This window comes from Populus euphratica, unplaced genomic scaffold, assembly GCF_000495115.2.
Source record: "Populus euphratica unplaced genomic scaffold, PopEup_1.0 scaffold11.1, whole genome shotgun sequence".
Classification (NCBI taxonomy): Eukaryota; Viridiplantae; Streptophyta; class Magnoliopsida; order Malpighiales; family Salicaceae; genus Populus; species Populus euphratica.
In genome coordinates this window covers 363,712-385,124 of record NW_011499878.1, presented here as the reverse complement: position 1 = coordinate 385,124, position 21,413 = coordinate 363,712, and the positions used below count along the sequence as shown (strand labels likewise).

Genomic DNA, 21,413 nt, shown 5'->3' with positions numbered 1-21,413 from the left:
ATAGAGATGAAGAGGCGGAGATTCTCATCTTATAAAATAGTTTTGTCATAGTGATTTTTTTTTATTAAAAATTGATGAAAATAATATTTTTTATTTTTAAAAAATTATTTTTATATCATCATATAGAAACGATTTAAAAATATAAAAAAACTAATTAAAAAATTAAAATTATAAAACTTGAATTACACGAGGACCTCGAGCAGCCCCTTAATAGTTCATTCGCAGTCAAGTTCCATTCACGAAGAATCTTGCTGATTTTATACTGGCTGCTGCTCATTTATTATTACAGTTCCTCCCCTTGTGAACTTAAAGTTGCAGGGGGATGCATCATCAGATGGCTGCTATTACGTCTAATCGCACTTACGCTTTGAATTCCTGCAAAAGATAATGGCTAGAAAATGAAGTCGTGTTGTTTTCAATTGATGGATTATTAAACTCCATATTTTATTCAAATATATTTCCTGTGTCGGTGTTCCAGTCCAACAATATTTGATAACTCTTTGAATATAGTTGGAGATTGAACTCACTTCTGTCCTTCAATCTCAACTTCACTAGGACCCTTTCGCTAATGAGGTTATGAAGGCTCGACAGGAAAAATAAATGAAGAAAAAGCTTCAAGGGGAAAAAGAATTTGCTCCCCTCCTAAACAAGCACAGATGCAAAGTCGTAAAGGCAAGAAGGCAAAAAGTGTTTTTAACTGGCTGCCTACTCAGTTATACTCTTAACAGAGATTCTTCGTATCTCGAGGGATTGAAATATTACCCAAAACTATAAAATGCTACCATGAAAACCAGCTTCCTGTTCCATCAATAAAACGATCTGTATGCCACCCTTTGGCCTGCAGCTTGGATAAAAATGGATTGAATACACCATTCATCTTCACAAGCCGTAAGCACTAAACTCATGGGAAAACTTCTTCAAAGCATATGCAGCAACCAGCCATCCCTTCAGTGCATCTTCACCAGTGGCGTTTTGATCCAATACTAAATCAATCCATTTATTTCCAGGACTTGGAATAAACTTCTCCTCAGGAAATAATTCTTTCAATTCATTAAGTTTTGAAGGCTTCACCACTCTGTACAAAGCCTGTCCAACTTTTACATTGCCAGCATCTTCTACAAATCCTCCCGGGAACAAGAGATCTTCACGATATCTAAGATCTGCAGGGCTTCGTATTTTCCCTGTCTGAGTTAGATGAAAGTAGACGAGATTAGTCAGGTGGAAATAAAAAAGCAAAAGCAGGGCATGCCGAACTGTAAAACAAACCTTGACAAAATCACCCACAGCCATTGCCGTCCTCTGTGGATTCAATGTATTAACAGGGATGGCTCGTATTTCTTCAATAACACAACAAACGTGTACAATAGAAAAGTGTTGCAGCGCACGAAATCACGTGCATCTAAGATATCCCTCATTCACACTAGGCTTTTTTTTTTTTTTCATAAGCCATATATAACAATAAAGCTGCCCGGTTGTGAGTATACAGTTGCCAAGTTCGCACTGCCAATACCAACTAACTTGCATTGATATCCTGAAGGAAAAAACTTGTTCGAGAAAGATTCAACGACTCTGTGATACACTGGTCCTGCATCATCAACTTCATTAACCTGTTGTTTGCATACAAATGTCACAAGCTGAACTTAAACTCCCCAAGCTGCAAACTTTATTATAATTATTGGCTTCTTTTATCAAAATTAAAGAAGCCCAGGATTTAATTTGGTCCACATGGCTTACGGTTACACGGAATAGAAGGATCAAACTATTTTCCAGAAATGAAACAACCACGCACTCCAAATGTTTGTAAGAATGCATAAAAGAGAAAGGAAATTAGAGTTTGAAAATATCGGAAAAAGGACTTCATTCTAGGAAATAAAATATAATTAAATCAATTGAACGCCGACATAAATAGAGACGAGCTGCTATCCCCCAATTTAGCCCATGTGCTCATGATAATTCGACAAATGACCCCTTAACAAAATATTTCATCAAACTTACCCTCATATTTATGTTTTACACTCGCATTTCATCAATTTGGTCCATTTGTATTGAACTAGTGATGACAATGAATCTGGCTGGAGTTGGATTTTGCTCGCTCGATCTCTTTTCTAGGTGGCTAGCTTTTGGGCAGCTATTCAACTATTCTGACTTTGTTTTCTATTGTGAATTCTTTCGACTCTTGAGTGTTTGCTTTGAAAAAGAATAGGTTTATCTTAGGTATAAAGGAAGAGCTGCTAGTAACAAGTGAGGGAAGGAACCCTAGGAGAGGACATCGACATAAAGTAAAGAGCCCGTGGTTATAATCAATAAAGAAAAGCGAGGACGAGATCGAATACGCCGAGCCAAATCTTCTTCATGTAAAATTTACTTTGTATCTTCGTTTTCAACCCAGTCGGATCGAATCAGGGCGGAATTTCTTCAATAGCGGGTATCTGATTTGATCCCCTTTTTATTTTTAAATCAATTTATAAAAAATTATACTTCAAAAACAAACTAGAGTTTTAGCAGATATTCAAGAGGGACACACCCATTTCATTTTAACAGCATCGAACTGAATTTCAACTTTCAAGCAGACAATCATGGACCTCTAGTTTCTTCAGCTTTTACAAGAGAATGTCATTCGTCTTTAAAAGGAGCACTTGAATTCAGGTTCTGTAATTTAATCATATCATTAACATATCAAGTTATCAACTATGCTGCAAAGATACAATGAAAAAGTTTGTTCTTTTCTTTGACGAAAACAACAGTTGGTAGCATGTACACAGGGAATTCATCTCTGGGATTTAGACAATGTAACAACGCATTATAGAGCAAGTGGGTTTGTTAATTCAGCTTTAGGATGTAGATCATTTGTAACAAAGCATTACAGTACAAGTAGGTTTGTCTGCTTGAAGCCTTGAACTACTCAACGGATGCGAGGTTCTGTGGAGAATTCTCATCTAGGATCGAGAGACCATGCAATGGCCAACTGGCATATAATCTTACGCAACAACTTTTCACAATGTCAAATCTGCATCATCATCGTAGTCAAAATCTGGATCAGCTGAAGGCCTTGTTCTTTTAGTATCTCTTGATGCACCTCTTCCCTTCTTTGGCTTTCCTCTGAAAAATAAATCAGGTGAAGCTATATATTGTCACATTCTAAATTCTCAATGTCATCATTTAAATTTAACAAGTCATCCCAATAATTCATAAACCATAGATTATAGTTATAACATAAGGTTCAGACTGATCTAAGTAGTACTCACTGTCCGTTTGCATATATGCCTCCACCCTTGGATCGACCTACACCATATTCTGACCGCCCTTCTGTGATAAACAGGATGGAGCATTAGTTTTTCTTTTTTTAAAAAAAAGGAAGCAAAGTTGTGCCATTTCTTTATATGGCTCACCATCTCGTCCAGCTGCTTGTTCTTCAGCCTGAAAAACGTAAAGTGGAAGGGAAATATGAGTGACATATAGAGCAAATTCCTAACGGGCCTATGTCTGGGGAGAAATATCAGAAGCTGTTTGATATGTTGAAAGGTCAACAAAAAGAACGTCTCAAGCCTAAATGATCCAGCAGTGATTCCAATGGAGCTTTATCACCAAACCAGGCAGCATCTCAAAAACCAGGTACATATACCATAGACAGGATTGTGTAAAAGCAAAATAAAATTCAAAATGACATGCAACTTTCAGACTCCATGATCCCATTTCTATTTAGTCATGCCTAATGAACAACTCAGGAGCAGTAATATTTTCTTCAACAAGTTTTCCATATAGTAGAGGTACTCTTAAGGAAAGCAGAATGCCTTGCCATACGATCTCCAAGCTATTATGGCTTGAATTCCAAATGGCTGCACCGTAACCTTTCCAGAAAACTCAAACCCAAGCACGCCCTAGCATCAGGGTCATAGCAGCCTTGTCATACAGGTATATACACCAGGACTAATAAAACTCCAAAAATTCATGAAGGCATGGTTGTCATGTGTAAACCATCTGGTCTTTTTTTCCAGTTGTTAATGAGTTCAGATGCTGACAGACAATTTTTTTGTGCTTTAGTCTGAAGCTTTTTTCAAGAAAAAACAACCTTTTGTGGATACTTCATGTCAGTTTTTAATAGATCCCTTTTACATTCAGAGAACTCAATGTGAGGTGAAAAGCACCAATCACATGTTTCAGAATTCTCATCACCCGAATTACAAGGCATTTCATACACCTTTTGGCACGGCTTTAGCAAAACACCGTATCTTTCAAAAGAGAAATTCCTAAGTTAGAACCATCTCTCAAGCAATTAGGTTCATTATAAATGACTATTTTCAGTTTGTCTTGGTTTCCATTTCTTTCCTTTTCCTTTTTTTTTTCCTAGCATATACATTGAGCATCCCTGGAAACTCCTTTATAAGGACAGAAAGAAAAATATTGTTAAGAGAAAGAAAATAAAAAAAAATTGGAAGTGCTGCCATTACTAAGCATTTAAGACTTATAACACATACTGCTGGTGAGGTGACTGAAGACAATGAGAAGAGCCTATCTTCAGGCTGGAACTTCCTAGACCGCTTTAAGCTGCGATTATAAGCTTGAAGTCAATTACATAATATGCATGGTGATCCACCCGAATCCAAATCCAAAATGTATATGCATACATTCATAAAAAAGTGGAAGATAAAAACACAGCAACACGCATATATATATCCATTGAGCAAAAATCTGTTTTGAAACAAGATTTTGGATTTTTTTTGTAAAACTTCTTTTGCAAATTTGCAGTCAATACGTAAAAGAAATTTTTGATTTAATAAATTACTTTGAAATTTTATAATACAAAGAACCATTGAAAGGATCTCCTTTTTAATAGTAGAGTAATTTTTCTAGCAATCATTCTAGTGGACGAATGTGTACTGGAATATTTGTTCTTTGTTATCTTGTATTTTAATAGTAGAGTAATTTTTCTAGCAATTATTCTAGTGGACGAATGTGTACTGGAATACTTGTTCTTTGTTATCTTGACCTTGTGTAAGAATCCCACCATATCCTGGGTCAGAGGCATACAAAGAATCCCACCATATCCTGGGTCAGAGGCATCGGGTACAAACAAACACAGTTCAACATTGGGTTAACACTATATCCAAATAACTAGAATTACTCCTAGTATTATAAAAAGTGTCCCAACAAGCCTCCAGTGACTCCACATCTCAAACAGGTAATATTTCCAAATCCCTTTCAAAACCCAAAGGAGGCATTTATATATATGCGTGTTGCTGTGTTTTTATCTTCCACTTTTTTATGAATGTTACTGTATAGAAGGGACCAGACAATGTAAAGCATCTATTCTCGTTTGTCTATAATAGGTTCACATGTCAAAGCTTCCCTATTACACATAATCAACCTCACAGGAAAAAGCTGTGATCCATCATTACCTATACCTCAGTCATATGGCTTTCATTAACACTAAGATAAATCTGTTTGCTTTCTTCGCACTCGTTCATTATAACTAGGAAGCTAATAATTGCTCGTGTCCACCCTCTGTGTCATTTTTTTGTGCTATCAGTTATTGTAGCAACAAGTATTTTCATGACCTATAACCAAGGGCACCAATCAAATTTCTGCAAATTACAAGTATCTATGTCACATGAATTTTTGTATGCATGACTTCAAATATCAACATACAAGGAGGAACAAAAAATCAAAATAGGAACTTCACAAATAGAGACAAGGGTGGAAAAACTATTTGTATTAAAGCGGAGGAAATAATGAAAATCATAATATCCACTCCATACAGTGCAGTGTTCTTAGATGAAGATAGAAACCCTTCGAAACCTTTCAATACATTGCCACACTGCCCCGGATCCTGCAAATAACTTGTCTCCAAATCATATACCTGAATCAAGAACATGCTTCCTTGTTATAATCAAAACAAAAATGATATAAACCTAGTTCCACCTGACCAACTCAAGCATAAAAAAACAGAACCAGAGAAAATTTCTGCCAAAAAATTCAACTTGTTGCTTAAAGAGTCGAAACTTTGGGCAATGCTGCAGAACCCAGAAAGAAAAACAGTATGGCAGCACCAAATTTAAGAGTATTATTCAAATTAATAGTAAAATTAAGGAATAAAGAACCTGTTTTTCGATAATACGAAGCTCATCATGCAGCTTGGCTCTTTTGCTTAAAAGATTAGCAAGCATTGCAGCTGGATTTGAAGACCCTCTTAGCCCTAATTATAAACAATAAAATAAATACATCAACTTTAATCACATCGCAACAGAAAGTCAAACACCGATTCAACAAAGGCCATTGTGAAATCAGCGGGTTACCTTCGGCATCCATTTTGCGCGCGAGAATTTTGAACAATTTAGAGATCAAAGTTTACAGGGTTGGAAAAACCCTAAACGAAAAATTGGACAAACATAAAAAGAAAAGAAAAATTAAGAACCTGATAGCTGACACGTGTTTTTGTTTTTTAAATTAATAAAATAACGGCAGTATCATCGGGTTTGGATTAATGGGCCCCAGTCTGGATATCGAATAATCTGGGCTTGATATTGAGCCTGACCTTGTAGAAAATACAAATAAATAAATTATAATATTAGAAAAGGTTCAGCAGGACGCGGCGAGCAGATCACGTTGATACACGTAAGGGAGGGACATACACATGCACGTGCGGGGAGCTCGGATGGTATGTGCATGTGCATCTCAAATTATCAAAGTTTAGATTCTCAGAGAAAAATACCCTTTAAAAATACATTAATTTGGATGCACTGTTAATTCAAGATTTATTTTGAATAAGTTCATTTTTTTAAAATAATATTATTTTTTAAAAAATAAATTAAACCTAATTAATTTATGTGTTTAAAACTGGATAGTTTTGATTAGTATAACAATTATTAATAATTAAAAAATGTCTTTTTTTTACGATAACAAGTGTGTTTTTATGACAATTTATGTATAAATGAGAGCTAAAGTTTGATGTTCAAGATTATATTAAGCATCTATTTTAATATATAAATATAGTATGTTTACGTGGATATAAGAAATTCTTTTAAATATCAATTTAAAAGTTTAAATCTAAAAAATAAATATACCTAATTAACTATTAACAAGATTTATTAAGATTCAAAGTGGGAAAAAAAAACAAGTGGGTGATTGTCGAGAGCGCACTTGGCGGGGGAGTGGGGCCCGGTGATGATACAAGATTCGTTGTTCAATATTGTGAAGGCCGAAAGTTAGAGGTAGTAGCGTTGATGCAACGCACCGTCCTTTTGTAGTGTTTGGTCAGCTTGTCTGTCTCTGCTGGGCTCACCTGCCTTTTCTTATCCTTTGATTTTTCATTCATAAGTTCTCTGCTTTTTCTTTTTTCTTTTTTAAATGTTGAGAGTGATCACTTCTTCCTTTCAGGGTTATTTCCAAGCTATACAAACAGAAAAGCCACGCATATTTATTTTTAATAAAATAAGTATTATTTGCATTGATATAATGTGAAGTTGTGCCTTTGTTATGTGTTTTTTTTTTAAAAAATATATTGCTTTTTTAAATATTAGTATATCAAAACTATTAAAAAATACTAAAAAATATCAATTTAATATATTTTTATCAAAAAATTATTGCAACTCAATAGTTTTTTGGACTTGAAACTTGTACAATCACACATTATTTTATACTTAATTTTTATTAAATAAATAAAGATGAAGAGATTTGAATTTATGATCACTTGGTTATCAAAACTATAAAATTATATTAAAAAATAATCTCAACCCAATAATTTAAACTATTACGTCGAATCTCAAAACATAATTTATATTATTTTTCAATAATTTTTATATAAAATACATACAACAAATAAAAGTTACAGCATTTTCAAGCACATGATGGATAGTTTTTAATTAATTAAAAATAAATTAAAATATTTTATTTTTATTTTTAATATTTATATATAAAATTTTTTTATAAAAAAACAAGTAGTTTTCTAAGCAAGAAACAACCACTCATTGTGGTATGAAATTTCATGCCAAATAATAGACATGCAATCTTCCCTTGTTTAAAATGATAGGACTGGACAGCTGTCCTAAACTTGACTTTAGGTCTCCTCGGAAATTTCATTTCATTTCTTAAAAACTATCAAAATAACTCAGCAATTCAATTAGTCGACTATTAATGAAGACGACCCCTCACCCCAACAAACAAAGCTCTCCCGTTCCAAGCCGTGTGGGGTCGCATCACACCCTTAAGGCCTCGCATCTGTATGCCACGTGGAACATCCGAGGATGAAAAGAATGTGTATATTTTCGAGGAAGCTTTTGTGATGGTGATCCAAAATAATAAATTTATAATTCTAGATAAATTAATTTTAGTCATGGTTGGTTTATCTATATTTATAAATCTAAACCAGGCAAATCTAATTTTTTTTCTATCAAACACTAAAATTAGGATGTCTTCGAAATGTTAAGATAACTTTAAAATATAAATATATTAAAAAAATACACAGCCACACTCGCAAAGATCAAACACCTACAATGAGAATATAGAAGAATATTTGTTAAAATATTTATTATTTAAAATATTTTTATTATTTTTAATTTATTTTTAATATTAACATATCAAATTAATTTTAAAATATTAAAAACTAATTTAAAATAAAAAATTATTAAAAAAAAAAGTTACTGTCACGCTGTAATACCAATCGAAACCTAACAATACCTATGTCCTCTACTTTTTCCCTCTCGCAACAGGAAATTGTAGGTGAAAAACCCGTACGCTCCCCTGCTCATGTTTCTCGAGTGATTGATAATGATTTTTATTTTTTACAAAATTTAAAAATATATTTTATTTGAAAAGATATTAAAATAATTTTTATAATTTTAATATGTCATGTTAAAAATAAAAATATATATTTTAATATATTTTTAAATAAAAAATATTTCACATTATAATACCAAACAGACGAATCTTTCACATGCCATAATAATAAAGTGACTCATTGATCTAAGATGGACTGGTCGGTGATTTTTTTTAAAAAAAACAGCATTATTTAAAGTTTGTTTTTTTTATAAAAAGATTCAAGTTAACCCGAAACATTCCATCGGACTCAAATCTCTAAATGGTTCAACCACCGAATTAACTCATATAACTATTCTTTTCACGTTACAATTCACTACCCCACAAGCGACAACCCTACACTGCAGAATTTTTATTGAGTGTTTGGCATTGAAAAGTGCATTGAAAAATTTTAAAAATTATTTTTATTTTAAACTAACATATTTTTAAAAATTTAAATTTATTTTAATATATTTTAAAATAAAAAATACTTTAAAAACGACTATTATCATCCTTCCAAACGCCCCCCACTAAATTTCCGTTTTCTATTTCTTTTCTTTTTCACCATTACAGTATCACTCAAGGATTTCTCTCTCTCTCTCTCCCCTTTTGAGTCTTGTGTATTTATTCTTTTTCTATTTTTTTTCCTGCCTTTCCGTCGAAAACTTGGCCACCACTAGTGGAAACCTTTTTTTTTTATATAGTTCTTGTAATTAAAGCAGCTTGTGCTGTTTGTTGCTGATCTTCACACTGCTACAATTCTCACAGCTCTTTGTAAGCTGCCATGTCTTTCAGGGGAGCAAGTCGGGTAAGCCCCATCTCCTTATCTGTTTATATCTACAAGGGCTTGTTTTCTCTTTCTAACATGAGATTGCTTTGACTGTCTGTGGATGCTTGGTTTTGCTCATCTATGTTAACTAGGGATATTTTTATGCCAAAAGTTGCTCCCTTTCCTCTCTCTTGTTAATAAAGATTTGATCTTTAGGGATAAAAAAGAGCTAAATTGTTGTTGGGTTGAACCCATTTCCTATCATTCTTCAAAGAATGAATTTTTATACTTTCAAGTTGTGTTTTGATTTGACAAGTTATTGTTTTTATTAATCCACTGTAAATTTATAGCCCAATGCATCATCCGGCATGGGTGTTGCTGATCACAGCAAAATAGCATTCGTGGAACTTCAGAGGAAGAAGGTCCATCGGTATGTGATCTTCAAAATTGATGAAAAGAAGAAGGAGGTTGTGGTGGAGAAGACTGGTGGGCCAGCTGAGAGCTATGAAGATTTCACTGCATCTTTGCCTGAGAACGACTGTCGATACGCTGTTTATGACTTTGACTTTGTGACGTCTGAGAATTGTCAAAAGAGCAAGATCTTCTTCATTGCATGGTGAGCTTCTGCCTTTGATTTGCTTAATTTCGATTTGGTTGATTGGATTGGAAAATTATATAAGACATTCTTAATTTGGATTAACAAGATCTTCTGAAAATTGTTTGAGACATAATAAATCCATGCCATTCTTTACACGTGTGTTATGTTTTACTAACTTTTATCCTCAAAAGATATTTTGCTATGTTATTTGGATGAGTTTCCTACTTGATTGTTGACTAGTTGCAATCATAAAATTTCCAAGTCTGATGGCATACTACATATGGGATTTGATTCCGTTTCTTATTGAATGATTCGGCGCATTTGGAATCCTTGAACATTTCAATATAAGCACTTTTGCACTAGCACATGCATTTCCCCCCCCCCTTCTCCATGAGCAATTTATCGGCACATAAATAGTTCAATTACGAGCATCCATTCTTGCAATGTAACACAGGGAAAGTCGTCTTGCCTTCGTATGTTTAGCCCTCCACTGTTTATTGTTAGTTAGAAAGATCTCTGAAGTTGTAAGTGTTAAGATTATGATAATACTTACATAAAACTGCGAAGGTAACTTCAGATTTGCACATTGTTTTTCTGTAATTTGTCCACATTAACAATTGCACTCATTCATATGCATAAGATTTGTATATATATACTTTTAATTTGTAAATCTATCTAGATAAGATGTTTGCACATCTTCTTTTGGTGTTCACAATGAAAGTCAGGTTGGAATTTTTGCCCCAGTATACAGGGAATAGATATTTAGCTTCAAAAGCTACTAGAAGCCTGATTTAACTGTGCTCTGCAGTCCACCCTTTCTAATTAAACCAGGTAATTTGATGTCTGATGAGGATCTCATTAAGTAAGTGAGGGGGTTCTAACCTCATAGATAATTTCACTGAAGAGCATGAATGGATATTCAATACCATTTTACTATACTCATAAGATTTGTATGTATGCTTGTAATTTGTAAATCTATCTAGATAAGATGTTTGCACATCTTCTTTTGGTGTTTACAATGAAAGTCAGGTTGGAATTTTTGCCCCAGTATACAGGGAATAGATATTTAGCTTCAAAAGCTACTAGAAGCCTGATTTAACTGTGCTCTGCAGTCCACCCTTTCTAGTTAAACCCGGTAATTTGATGTCTGATGAGGATCTCATTAAGTGAGTGAGGGGGTTCTACCTCAGAGATAATTTCACTGAAGAGCATGGATTGATATTCAATACCATTTTACTATACTATGCTCTTGATTGCTTTTCAATTTTTTTTTTCTTTTTGTCTCATTGTATCATTTTACTTGTTTATAATAGGCCTTTGAAAACCTCACTGCAAGTATAGAATTTGTTATCTGGATTTTGAATTTTCTGAAATATGCGTTGATTCCTTGCCTGTGTTCTTGTATGCCAAAGAAATGTTGTGCCCCAGTTTCATGCCAACGACTGATAAACCTTTGTTATGAAAATAACCTGGAGGTCTCCCATCTACTTCTATATATTGTCTTATGGGCAAGAGCACTGCTATTGCATTTGCAAGGGAATGCACTGCTCCTTGTTTCTTTAACTATGTTTGTGCAGATTTTTTGACTATGTTTATGCTCATTTTGGTGGCTTCATCAACTCTGCAGAATAATTGAAGGCTTCTAACTTTCAGTTATTCAATGTATAACCGTTTGACCAGGTCTCCTTCAACCTCTCGAATCCGTGCAAAGATGCTCTATGCCACATCTAAAGACAGATTTAGAAGGGAGCTGGATGGTATTCACTATGAGATTCAGGCTACTGACCCTACAGAGATGGATCTTGAGGTGATCAGAGAACGTGCAAATTAAAGAGTCTCTGACATTAATGGTTTCTTCCATGGAAAACAAAGTTGTGGAGCTCTTGCCAACTTACGGATTAAAACCCTCTTGTTCCCTTAAGCTATGCACAGGATCCTTGTGTGAACAAGATAAACTACCTGTTACTTAAATAACTAGCATTGGGAAATACTGATAGAAGCTCTGTGCTATTATTGTGGAAATTAAATTCAGTTTCCTTAAAGCCCTCTTGTCTCCTTAATGTAAGTTGGTGGATACTTGGCAATCCTACATATTTGTATCCTTTAAATTTCTTCTATTAGATACTCTTGTTTCCTTGCCCTCGTTTTTCCCTGCTGTCGCCGAGAGGTGAGAAAATTGTAGTGTTGGAGGCAGCCCCGTAATTTGCTACAAGCAAGCAAGGAAAGTACTAGAAAAAATTCAGAAATTTATATGCAGGGACACAGGACACTGCTACAACGGAAAAGAAGGAAATTTGATGGCTAACCGACGATGTTCAGCGCTAGAAGCTGTCGCAGACAAACATGAAGCAAATCGAATTCGATTTGCAAAAATACGAGAATGAACTACTAACCAAAAAAAATAAAATTGATACGGTTATTTTCCATGTGTGCGTCAGACCACCGTTACTGCTCCTCAACCTCATTTTCACCGGACATCTCCTCTAGAGATTTCCCCTTCGATTCTGGCACCAAGAAAGTAAACAGCAGACCCAAGAGGTTGACCACACCCAGTACAATAAGCGAATTGCGCACTCCAATACCTGCAGGGTATCCCGCATCGGCCTTGGCCTTGTCCTGATTCTGAGCCAAATATAAGAAACCAAACGCACCAACTATAGCCCCAAGCTTCCCTGATGCTGCTGATATTCCGTGGCAGGTAGACCTCAACCTTGCTGGGAATATCTCGGCTGGCACAACAAATGTGGTGGCATTGGGTCCGAAGTTTGCAAAGAAGAAGGTAAATGAGTACATGACCACGAATCCAATTCTATTCTCACTGTGGGTCCAGTGTTTGTAAGGAATTGCAATCGCAAACATAAACACTGTCATGAAGAAGAAACCCATCAGTTGGATGGCAAACCTTCCGATTTTATCAATAAAAGCCACCGTGAACCAGTAGCCTGGGACAGTACTGCATAAAGCAATCAGTGTTTGTGCCCTTGCAATTCTATAAACCTCTTGAACTGCATTCATAGTTTTTGCCGGAGGAATCCATCCAATTGCGCTAAAGATATCCTTTTGGAAAAGATTTTGGCTGTAGAATGCAATGTCAAGCAAGAACCACGTGCTTGCTGTTCCCAACAAGTGAAGCCCGTGGCGACGAAGAAACTTCGACGAGAACAAACCAAAAGAGCTGGCTGGTTGCCCATCAAGCTTCTCAATCTTCTGGGTCTCTGCTTCAATGTCAACTTGCAAAACCTTCGACATGTCAGATGCTGCCTGCTTGGCATTCTTGGCAACAAGGGCCGTGTACCGAGCAGTTTCGGGCATCTTCATACGCCAATAGTAGGTCAGTGCTGCTGGTAGTGCTCCGACCATTACAATGATTCTCCATAGATAGTCGGCTTGAGGGATGGTTGAAGCGATTGGATCAACTTGATAAGCAGGAGCACTGTACTTGGCTTCGAATACAGATGACATAATTATAGCAAATATCCCGCCAGCTAAAATCCCGAAGCCCTGCATGGCAAATACCGCTGCAATGAAGGCACCACGAGTTTTCTTGCTAGCATACTCAGACATGATGGTTGCAGAAAGCGGGTAGTCACCACCAATGCCAAAACCAAGCCAGAATCTGAAGAAGCAAAGGGTTGACATGACAGCCTTGGCATCGTGGCCTAAAGAAAGGCCTGAACAAACAGAACATAAGACCATGAGCATCAGAGTCAGGCCATAGACCCTCTTCCTTCCCAATTTGTCACCAAGCCAGCCAAAGAAGAGCTGGCCGGCTAGAGTTCCAACGAGTGCCACACCATTAACAGCTGCTGATACGTTGGGGGGCAATGATCCAGGCTTCGCTGCACCTTCGACATGGTAGTATATGCGGCCAAGCAATTTTGTGACAAGGGATATGCAGAACAGATCATATGCATCGGTGAAGAAACCCATTCCAGCAATAATGATAGCAGTGAAATGGTACCATTGTGTTTTTGCCACATCTAGTGCGTTAAGCACCTCCAGCTGTTCCTTGGCCATTTCTTGCAATGCTCACTAACACACCCTTCTCCGCTAATATATCTGCATGCATGGTTTTTGAACAACACCAACATATATATAAGAACATGCACTCTTTACACATCATGCAAAATGCTTGAACAAAACACCCAAATTAGCCAGATGACAAACATGAATGTCGCCAACTCCTATAGGGCAACCTTCTTTGTTTTTTGACGTTAATAGATGTATGCTCGGGCTAGCTTGCATGCAACACAGACTAGTTACGCTACCCCTGCAATCTTAAGATGCACCCTCGACATAATGCATTCGAAGAAAAGTCGCCAACTCCTATAGGGCAATCTAGTCTTGATGTAAATATTAACAGGTAACAGTCATTAATTCTATATTCCGAACCCGGAAAAGAATCATACAAAAGGAAAAACTGTTGATCCTAAACCCAAAAAGAAAGAATCAATCAAACAAAAAGATGGCGATCAATATATATTTTCAAGAAATGATGAAATGGAAAAGCCGCGGCTTCTTCAGTATCATAGCTATATCAAAATTTTAAACAAAGAAAAACACAAGAACGCAAAAATGCATCGTTAATTTATATTGTATGCTGCTAATTTAAAAGTCATCTCCAACAAATGAAGTTTGCAAGAGCATTAAACAGGAACATTAAAAGAAAGAAAGACATGCACAACGAAGATCAGTTTCCTGACCTGAACCTGCTTCCTTTCTTGATCAGATAGTACTAGAGAAGAGGTAGAGATGTCGGGCGAGGGAGGCGGAGACGAGGTCTAGGCCAGGTGAGGATTTTTTTCTGGATTTAAGTACTAAAATAATCTCCCTGAAATTCCAAGAATATACCAACCGTTCCCTCCAGCCTCGCTCTTATAACTCGGTCATATCCTACTATCTCTCCTGCAAAATCTTAGCGGTTTCACTATATCTTCCAAACCTCAAATATTTCGTTGGCAGTAATTGGCACATTCCATGGCATATTATTTCTCAATTATGCTACATGATATAGAAACATCCCAGGTTGGGGTATCTTGTCTGTGTAATCGTAGCCCTTTTATTTTCTTCCATTTTAGTCTCTCAAACCGAGTCAAGCAACTCTATATATGGAGTGGGATTAGGGACAGCTGTAGCATGAAATAAGTAGACGCAAAGATTCTTTGGACATACAGTTTCTGATCATGTGTATATGAAATGAATAAGATGATGCAGTTATATTGTAATTAAGCTCGTCCTGGTGTCTTTCATCGCTGAAAAAAGTTTTGGTAAACTATCGCTGATTAAGAAAGTTTTTTTTTTTAAAAATCGCACAATTTAATAAAAATTATAATTCTATTAGGATTTTGCTAAAACAAAATAAAAATCTTTTGACTGCTAAATTGTATCATATTAGGTGGATTTTGTTAAAACATAATATTAATTTTGTTGATATGTATGGGATAACAAATTAGGATTGTTTATTGTTATTCTTTTATGTTTGCTTTAGCTTTGTCTATGATTTTATCTTAATTCTAATCTTCCAAATTAGTATTCGATATTTACTTAATTAGACAATGGAATTAAGATTTTTTTTGCATTACTAATTACCTTCCGCGCGCACCTGGAACTTTATTATATAAATAAGAAAAGAAACACAAACTACATAAAATATTAAAAAAAAATCCAAGATTTTAATTCTCAATATAAACTTTTATTGTTGTTCTTTTATGTTTGCCTTAGCTTTTCTAAGTGAAGCTGATCGGATACGATCCTAGAGCTAGGGCTAGTAGTAAATCATAAGATCAGCTATCGATTAAGGCAACATTTGTTAACACAACCTTCGAGAAATCTTCAATTTTTTTCAAAAATTTAATAATAATAATAATAATAATACCACTAAAAATCTCTGGCAATGAGCATGGAAGTTGAAAATACATCTTCCAGACAGATCGCCGCTTGGACTATCAATTCGTCGTTTACAATAAAAGATTTTAAAAAAAATAAAAATATATTTTATGGGTTAATTTTTTTATACAAAAAATATAAAAAAAATTAAAATTTAAAAGTATGAAGTTTTTATATAAAAATATATTCAAGAATCTTGATCTATCTGCAACACCTAATTCAAGAATAATATTTATAATATTAATAATAATATTAAATTTATATAACTCATGTTTACAAAAATCTAGCTGTAACACTAGATCTAAGAGTCTTGAAGTGAGTTTGGTTGTAAAGTGGTGTCATAAAAATATAATAATTAAATAGATTAATTAAAAAAAATCTGAATTAACTAGATTAACCCTTTAAATCAAGTGAACCTGTCAAATCTGGAATTCACATCATAAAAAGTTTGATAGTTAAATAGAAAAAAAAATTGATGGGTTAATCCAAAATTAACGAGGTTAACCCGTCAAACCAGGTTAATCCATCAAACTCGAGATACATATTATGAAAGTTAGATAACTAAATAGAAATAATTTTAACATTAATAAATTAAACTAAACAAAAAAAAATTAATTAAAAAGAAAAAAACAAGAAAAAAATTGCAAATTAACTAGTCAAATCAGGTTAGGCCGTCAAATCTGAGATCCATGTAATGAAAGTCCGATAACTAAATAAAAAATTTAACATTAACAAACTAAATTAAATAAAAAAATCATTAAAATAAAAAAACAAAAAAAAACAAAAGGTATTTTAAAAAAAAAGCGGATAGCTCAACCTTTACATTATAAAATATATTTTCTAATCTACAGTAAAAGGCTAATCCATTTTAGATATAGTTAATGGAAACATAATTTGAACTTCAATATCCCCTGCCCCCATGTTTCTTTAATTAACATTTACGTCTAATTTGTCATTTAAACGTAGAACAGAGAAGAACAAGAAGCAGAAAAGAGAGGCTGCCTGGGTTTTTCAAATATAAGTATTGGACCAATTAACTAAAAACTAAACGAACTTTGGTAACCCAGTATCAACAATGAAGTAGCTGGGTTTTTTTCCCTTTCCTTTCTTTTTTTTTTTAAAAATTGCCTCTTATTTTTTTTCTTTCAATTTATTTTTTTTAAATTTCATACTTTAATATTTTTAAATTTCATAATTTATTTTAATTTATTTTATATGAAATTATCACAATTTTAAATATACAATAAAATTTAAAAAATATAATCTAGACTATGATTCGAGAAAAATCTAGTGGAAAAATCAGCTTGAAAGTACGCTCTATAAATGGCCTTTCAGACAACTTCTCTAGTTCAGAACGAAGAAAAGAATAAACGATATTTGGGTGAACAGTGACATGTCGTCAAATTAAAGTTATTTTTCAATTTAGCCCACGAACTTCCAAAAACTTTCAATTAAGCTCAAAATTGTCCTTGTCATTAATAACCTTTTCAATTACACCCTTGGAATTTTGTGATCAGACTCTTGAATTGCTGCGTGCCTTACGGAATGGTTCTTGGTTTTGAATTTTTTTTAATTTAGTCTTTAATTAACTCTTTAAACTTCTAATTCTTGCAATCTCACCCTTGATTAAATCAATTAAACCCTTAGACCTTAATGTCTATTCAATTCGATCCCTGGACTTTTATTCCTTGCATTTTTTATCCTAATTGATTCATGAACTTTGATAGTTCTCCAATTAAGCCCCTGATTGCATTAATTAACCCGATCTAATAATTAATTACATCCCTAGACTTATTAATTTCTTTAATCTTGATCAAATTAACTTCCAAACTTTATTTTTTTTAATTTAACTTCTCATCTTAAAAAACCTAAAATTGAGTTAAAACAATTATGATACCCTCGCAGTAAATAAGTCACTGTAATACGAATTTAGTGGCATAATGGCGAGCTTATCGTCGTTGACAAACTTCAAGAAAACTAGAGTTTTCGACGGGGAGAGCCGGAAAGGGTGAAGACTCGATGATTACTTGTGTGTTAGTGTCGTGATCAAGGTGTCTAAAGAACAATAAACTGCACAAAAATCTACCTCTTTCTCTGTCAACTTTCTCACCACCTCCACTAACTTTCTCACCACCTCCACTGTTTCTCTCCTTTTGAGAATCAAATTAAGCAAATAATAAGCACCACAAAAATGGTTTTCAGAAAGTAACAAAAGCTGTTTGAAAACATCATCAGCCCAATGGATTTGTGGATGGATTTCGTATGGGTCCGTTTAGGCTGGCTAATGTTGTAGCTTTGAAAAGGACAAAGGCACCAAATTTGAAGTTCAAGAGCTAGGTCGTGTAGTGTTGCTATATGTTAGTGCTTCCACAACAGCATCATTAATCTATATTTGACTACACCTGAAAATACTCTTATCTTAATTTAATCTATTCTCTTATTTTTTTTATTTATAGATATTTTATTAAATTAAAATCAAGGAATATTTTTTCATCTAGATCTAATTATTATTAATGTTTTTTTTAATTCGAGAAAGCCTCATTCTTAAAAAAAATATTTAATAAATTTAGATAAGTAAATAAAACTCTAATTGTTTCAAGATCTTATAAAAAATACATATTAATAATATTTTTTAAGATTTTAATCCCTTGTTGATTATTGTTGATGTTATACATTAATTGTTATTAAATATTAGGAATATGAGGGATTGAAATTGTTAAAACTAATAAAATACAAGGCTAACGGGGCTAGCTTGACGTTCGGCAACAGCTAGCATTCCGCAAAGAGGAACACGTAATTTATGATATTTGTTCTTAAAAATAAATTAATACATGGATACCGTGGGCAGATCGATAAGGATAGCTTCACATGCTTAGAGGATAAGAGGCAATCATAGTACCACACGTGGATGATGGACGTAGGATTTTCCATCTTGAATGAACGGCCGATCTTCATTCAAATCCACCACCACATATATAATTCAAGTTCATACCTCAGCTGTACTTAGTGCACTAACGTATTGAAATATTGGCCCACCAACCCATTTAATTGATATATGTAACGTTGATGTTTTGTGTAATTAATGATATCTTAGTAGTTATTTATGCGATGTATTTTGGGTGGGGGGGGATCAACAAAAACAAAATTTGTTTATTAATAAGTCTAATGAATTATGTTAGATTTTTTTATATAAATTGTTGTAATATAATATTTTATCCTTATTATTTTGAATAAAATATCATAAATATTGGAAAAAAATTATCTTTTCAATTATTTTAGCTATTTTAATCATTTTATTATTTTCTTTATTTTTATTTAACTTTTGTGTGTCAACACATCTTCAAAATCATAAAAAGATTTGTCTTTGTCTTCATAACCCATTCAAATCATGTATTACAGCAACAATCCCAGCAATTAAAACCAAATTTCAACCTTCCAATTCTAGCTCTCAAATCCCACAAATTTGGCTTCTGAATTAGAGCCCAAATCTGCAATCAATTCCCTAAATTAAGTTCCGATATCTATTCTCGTAATCAGAGCCTTGGATCTCCATCAATGCACAACAACACAGGAAAAAAAAAAAAAAAAAACCAGAGACCCTCCACCAAGAACAGAGGCATTCAGCATACACTGCCAAGACCAAAAAACCGCCACCATAATTCTCTTTTAATTAAACCAGCCACCTATAAAATACCACTAGTCTTCCCTCACAAACCACCATACCATATCCCAGCCACACCAACAGCCTTCCAACCCTTTCATTCGCCAGAAGAAGAAAACACCATTGGAACCGCCATCTCCAAATCCATGGCTACCACAACACTGCCCAAATTCTCGTCTAATTAATAGCAATTCAGCCTCCATTGAATGGAATTTCGAAGTTAATGAAAATTTACTTGGGAAAAAAATTTAAATAAAAACGAAATAAATAAACAAAACAAATGAGTAATGATATTTTTATATAAACTCCTGACTATTATGTGAGTGATAATACTCTTCAGACCATGAAGTGAAATGTTATGTACGAATCATAAACAAAAAGAATACTTGAAAATAAAAAAATACAATAACACAAATAAATATTTAATGAAAGTGATTTATATAGAATTAAAAGTAACAGGGTGTAATTAAATAAAATTTGAAATAATCCATGTAAAATTTGTCAAAAATATGTATTGGAATCTGGAAATTTTATTTAGAAACATATAAAAAATACTGTTGAGAAACATAGTGAAAATTTTAAAAATTTATTAAGATATAAATAGAAGAAGGCTTGTTGGAGAAGCCATTCTTTCTCTTAAGTGGCAGGCCATAAACATAAAGATAGAGGGAAGGGTTTTCTGAAAATTCTTACCAAAATCCATTAAAATAAACACTAAAAAGGGTTAAATTGAAGTGATCTGGGAGAGTAAAAAGAGTTCTAGGCTAAGATTTGGGTTTTTGTTGGTGATAAGAAAGGACTAAGGGGCGATAAAAATAAGGGAGGAGGAAGAAAAAGAGAAAACCCATCTCAATACTTTTATTTTTCTTGAATTTTAGGTGGTAAGTTATGTTGTTTTAAGTTTGAATGCGTGTATTTTGATGAATTGATGAGTAATTTTGGTATGAAACATTTTGCAAATGACTAGTTTTGATGAATTAGTGTGTTGATTTAGATGTTTGTGTTTAATTATGTTATTAGAGTTAAATTAATATTTAGGTGATGAATTATGGTTAGTAACATAAAATGGTACAATCTCTAATGAATGGTCTTAGAAATCAGTCTCTTAATTAAAAGGGGTTAGATTAAATAAACGTTCAGAGAATTTAATTAATTGGCTATTATAATTTTATTTAAATAATATTAATATTTCTATAAATGATATATTGATGTAAGAATACATGTTGTTCTATATATATGTTTCTTAGGGTCTTTTTTGAGATGCAAATATTAGGGAGCTTAGTATTATTTCTTTTTGTGTTATGATTATGTAGGAATGAAAGACTTTACATTTTATATGTAATTTATCACCTTTTGCATTATGAATGTAAGAAATAAAATTTTCATATTTTGTGTCTTGTACTTAATTTATCAAAATTTCCTTGTGAAGCACTAGATTGATGCATTAGATGATGCTAAGTAATTTAATCTTAAATTTCATTGTTTTTAATTTATTTGATATTATATCGTATTTGTGCATTAGATTTGATGAACTATATTGAATTGAATCAATAATATGTTGTCTTTGAATATTTTCAATAAATATTGTTAGGGATATAATTTATTTAGATATAAATTAAAAGATGGAAATCTTGATTAAAGTGATATAGATTGATGTTGATAACTTGAAATGTTTTGGATTTAAGGGAAACTTTGTTGATTTTTTTTTT

The 21,413-nt window shown here is 33.5% G+C and overlaps 4 protein-coding genes across 4 annotated transcripts; 1 reads left to right on the top strand and 3 right to left on the bottom strand.

Moving 5' to 3' along the window:
- Positions 1–412: 412 nt before the first annotated feature.
- On the bottom strand, positions 413–2,416 carry LOC105128713 (protein root UVB sensitive 2, chloroplastic-like). The gene is made up of 4 exons (XM_011030498.1): positions 1,996–2,416; positions 1,267–1,607; positions 908–1,185; positions 413–573 (listed from the first exon to the last, which is right to left on the bottom strand). Exons 2-4 carry the CDS (start codon positions 1,288–1,290, stop codon positions 552–554), a joined length of 324 nt encoding a protein of 107 aa, XP_011028800.1. The 5' UTR covers positions 1,291–1,607; positions 1,996–2,416; the 3' UTR covers positions 413–551.
- A 225-nt stretch (positions 2,417–2,641) lies between these two features.
- LOC105128712 (chromatin modification-related protein MEAF6-like) lies at positions 2,642–6,417 on the bottom strand. Its single transcript, XM_011030497.1, has 7 exons — positions 6,294–6,417; positions 6,099–6,193; positions 5,757–5,857; positions 4,476–4,545; positions 3,390–3,417; positions 3,246–3,306; positions 2,642–3,099 (listed from the first exon to the last, which is right to left on the bottom strand). Exons 1-7 carry the CDS (start codon positions 6,304–6,306, stop codon positions 2,994–2,996), a joined length of 474 nt encoding a protein of 157 aa, XP_011028799.1. The 5' UTR covers positions 6,307–6,417; the 3' UTR covers positions 2,642–2,993.
- Positions 6,418–9,385: 2,968 nt separating this feature from the next.
- Positions 9,386–12,297, top strand: LOC105128709 (actin-depolymerizing factor). The gene is made up of 3 exons (XM_011030495.1): positions 9,386–9,598; positions 9,910–10,175; positions 11,838–12,297. Exons 1-3 carry the CDS (start codon positions 9,575–9,577, stop codon positions 11,986–11,988), a joined length of 441 nt encoding a protein of 146 aa, XP_011028797.1. The 5' UTR covers positions 9,386–9,574; the 3' UTR covers positions 11,989–12,297.
- A 100-nt stretch (positions 12,298–12,397) lies between these two features.
- On the bottom strand, positions 12,398–14,907 carry LOC105128711 (inorganic phosphate transporter 1-4). Its single transcript, XM_011030496.1, has 2 exons — positions 14,861–14,907; positions 12,398–14,216 (listed from the first exon to the last, which is right to left on the bottom strand). The coding sequence occupies exon 2, from the start codon at positions 14,172–14,174 to the stop codon at positions 12,603–12,605; it is 1,572 nt and encodes a 523-aa protein (XP_011028798.1). The 5' UTR covers positions 14,175–14,216; positions 14,861–14,907; the 3' UTR covers positions 12,398–12,602.
- Positions 14,908–21,413: the final 6,506 nt, after the last annotated feature.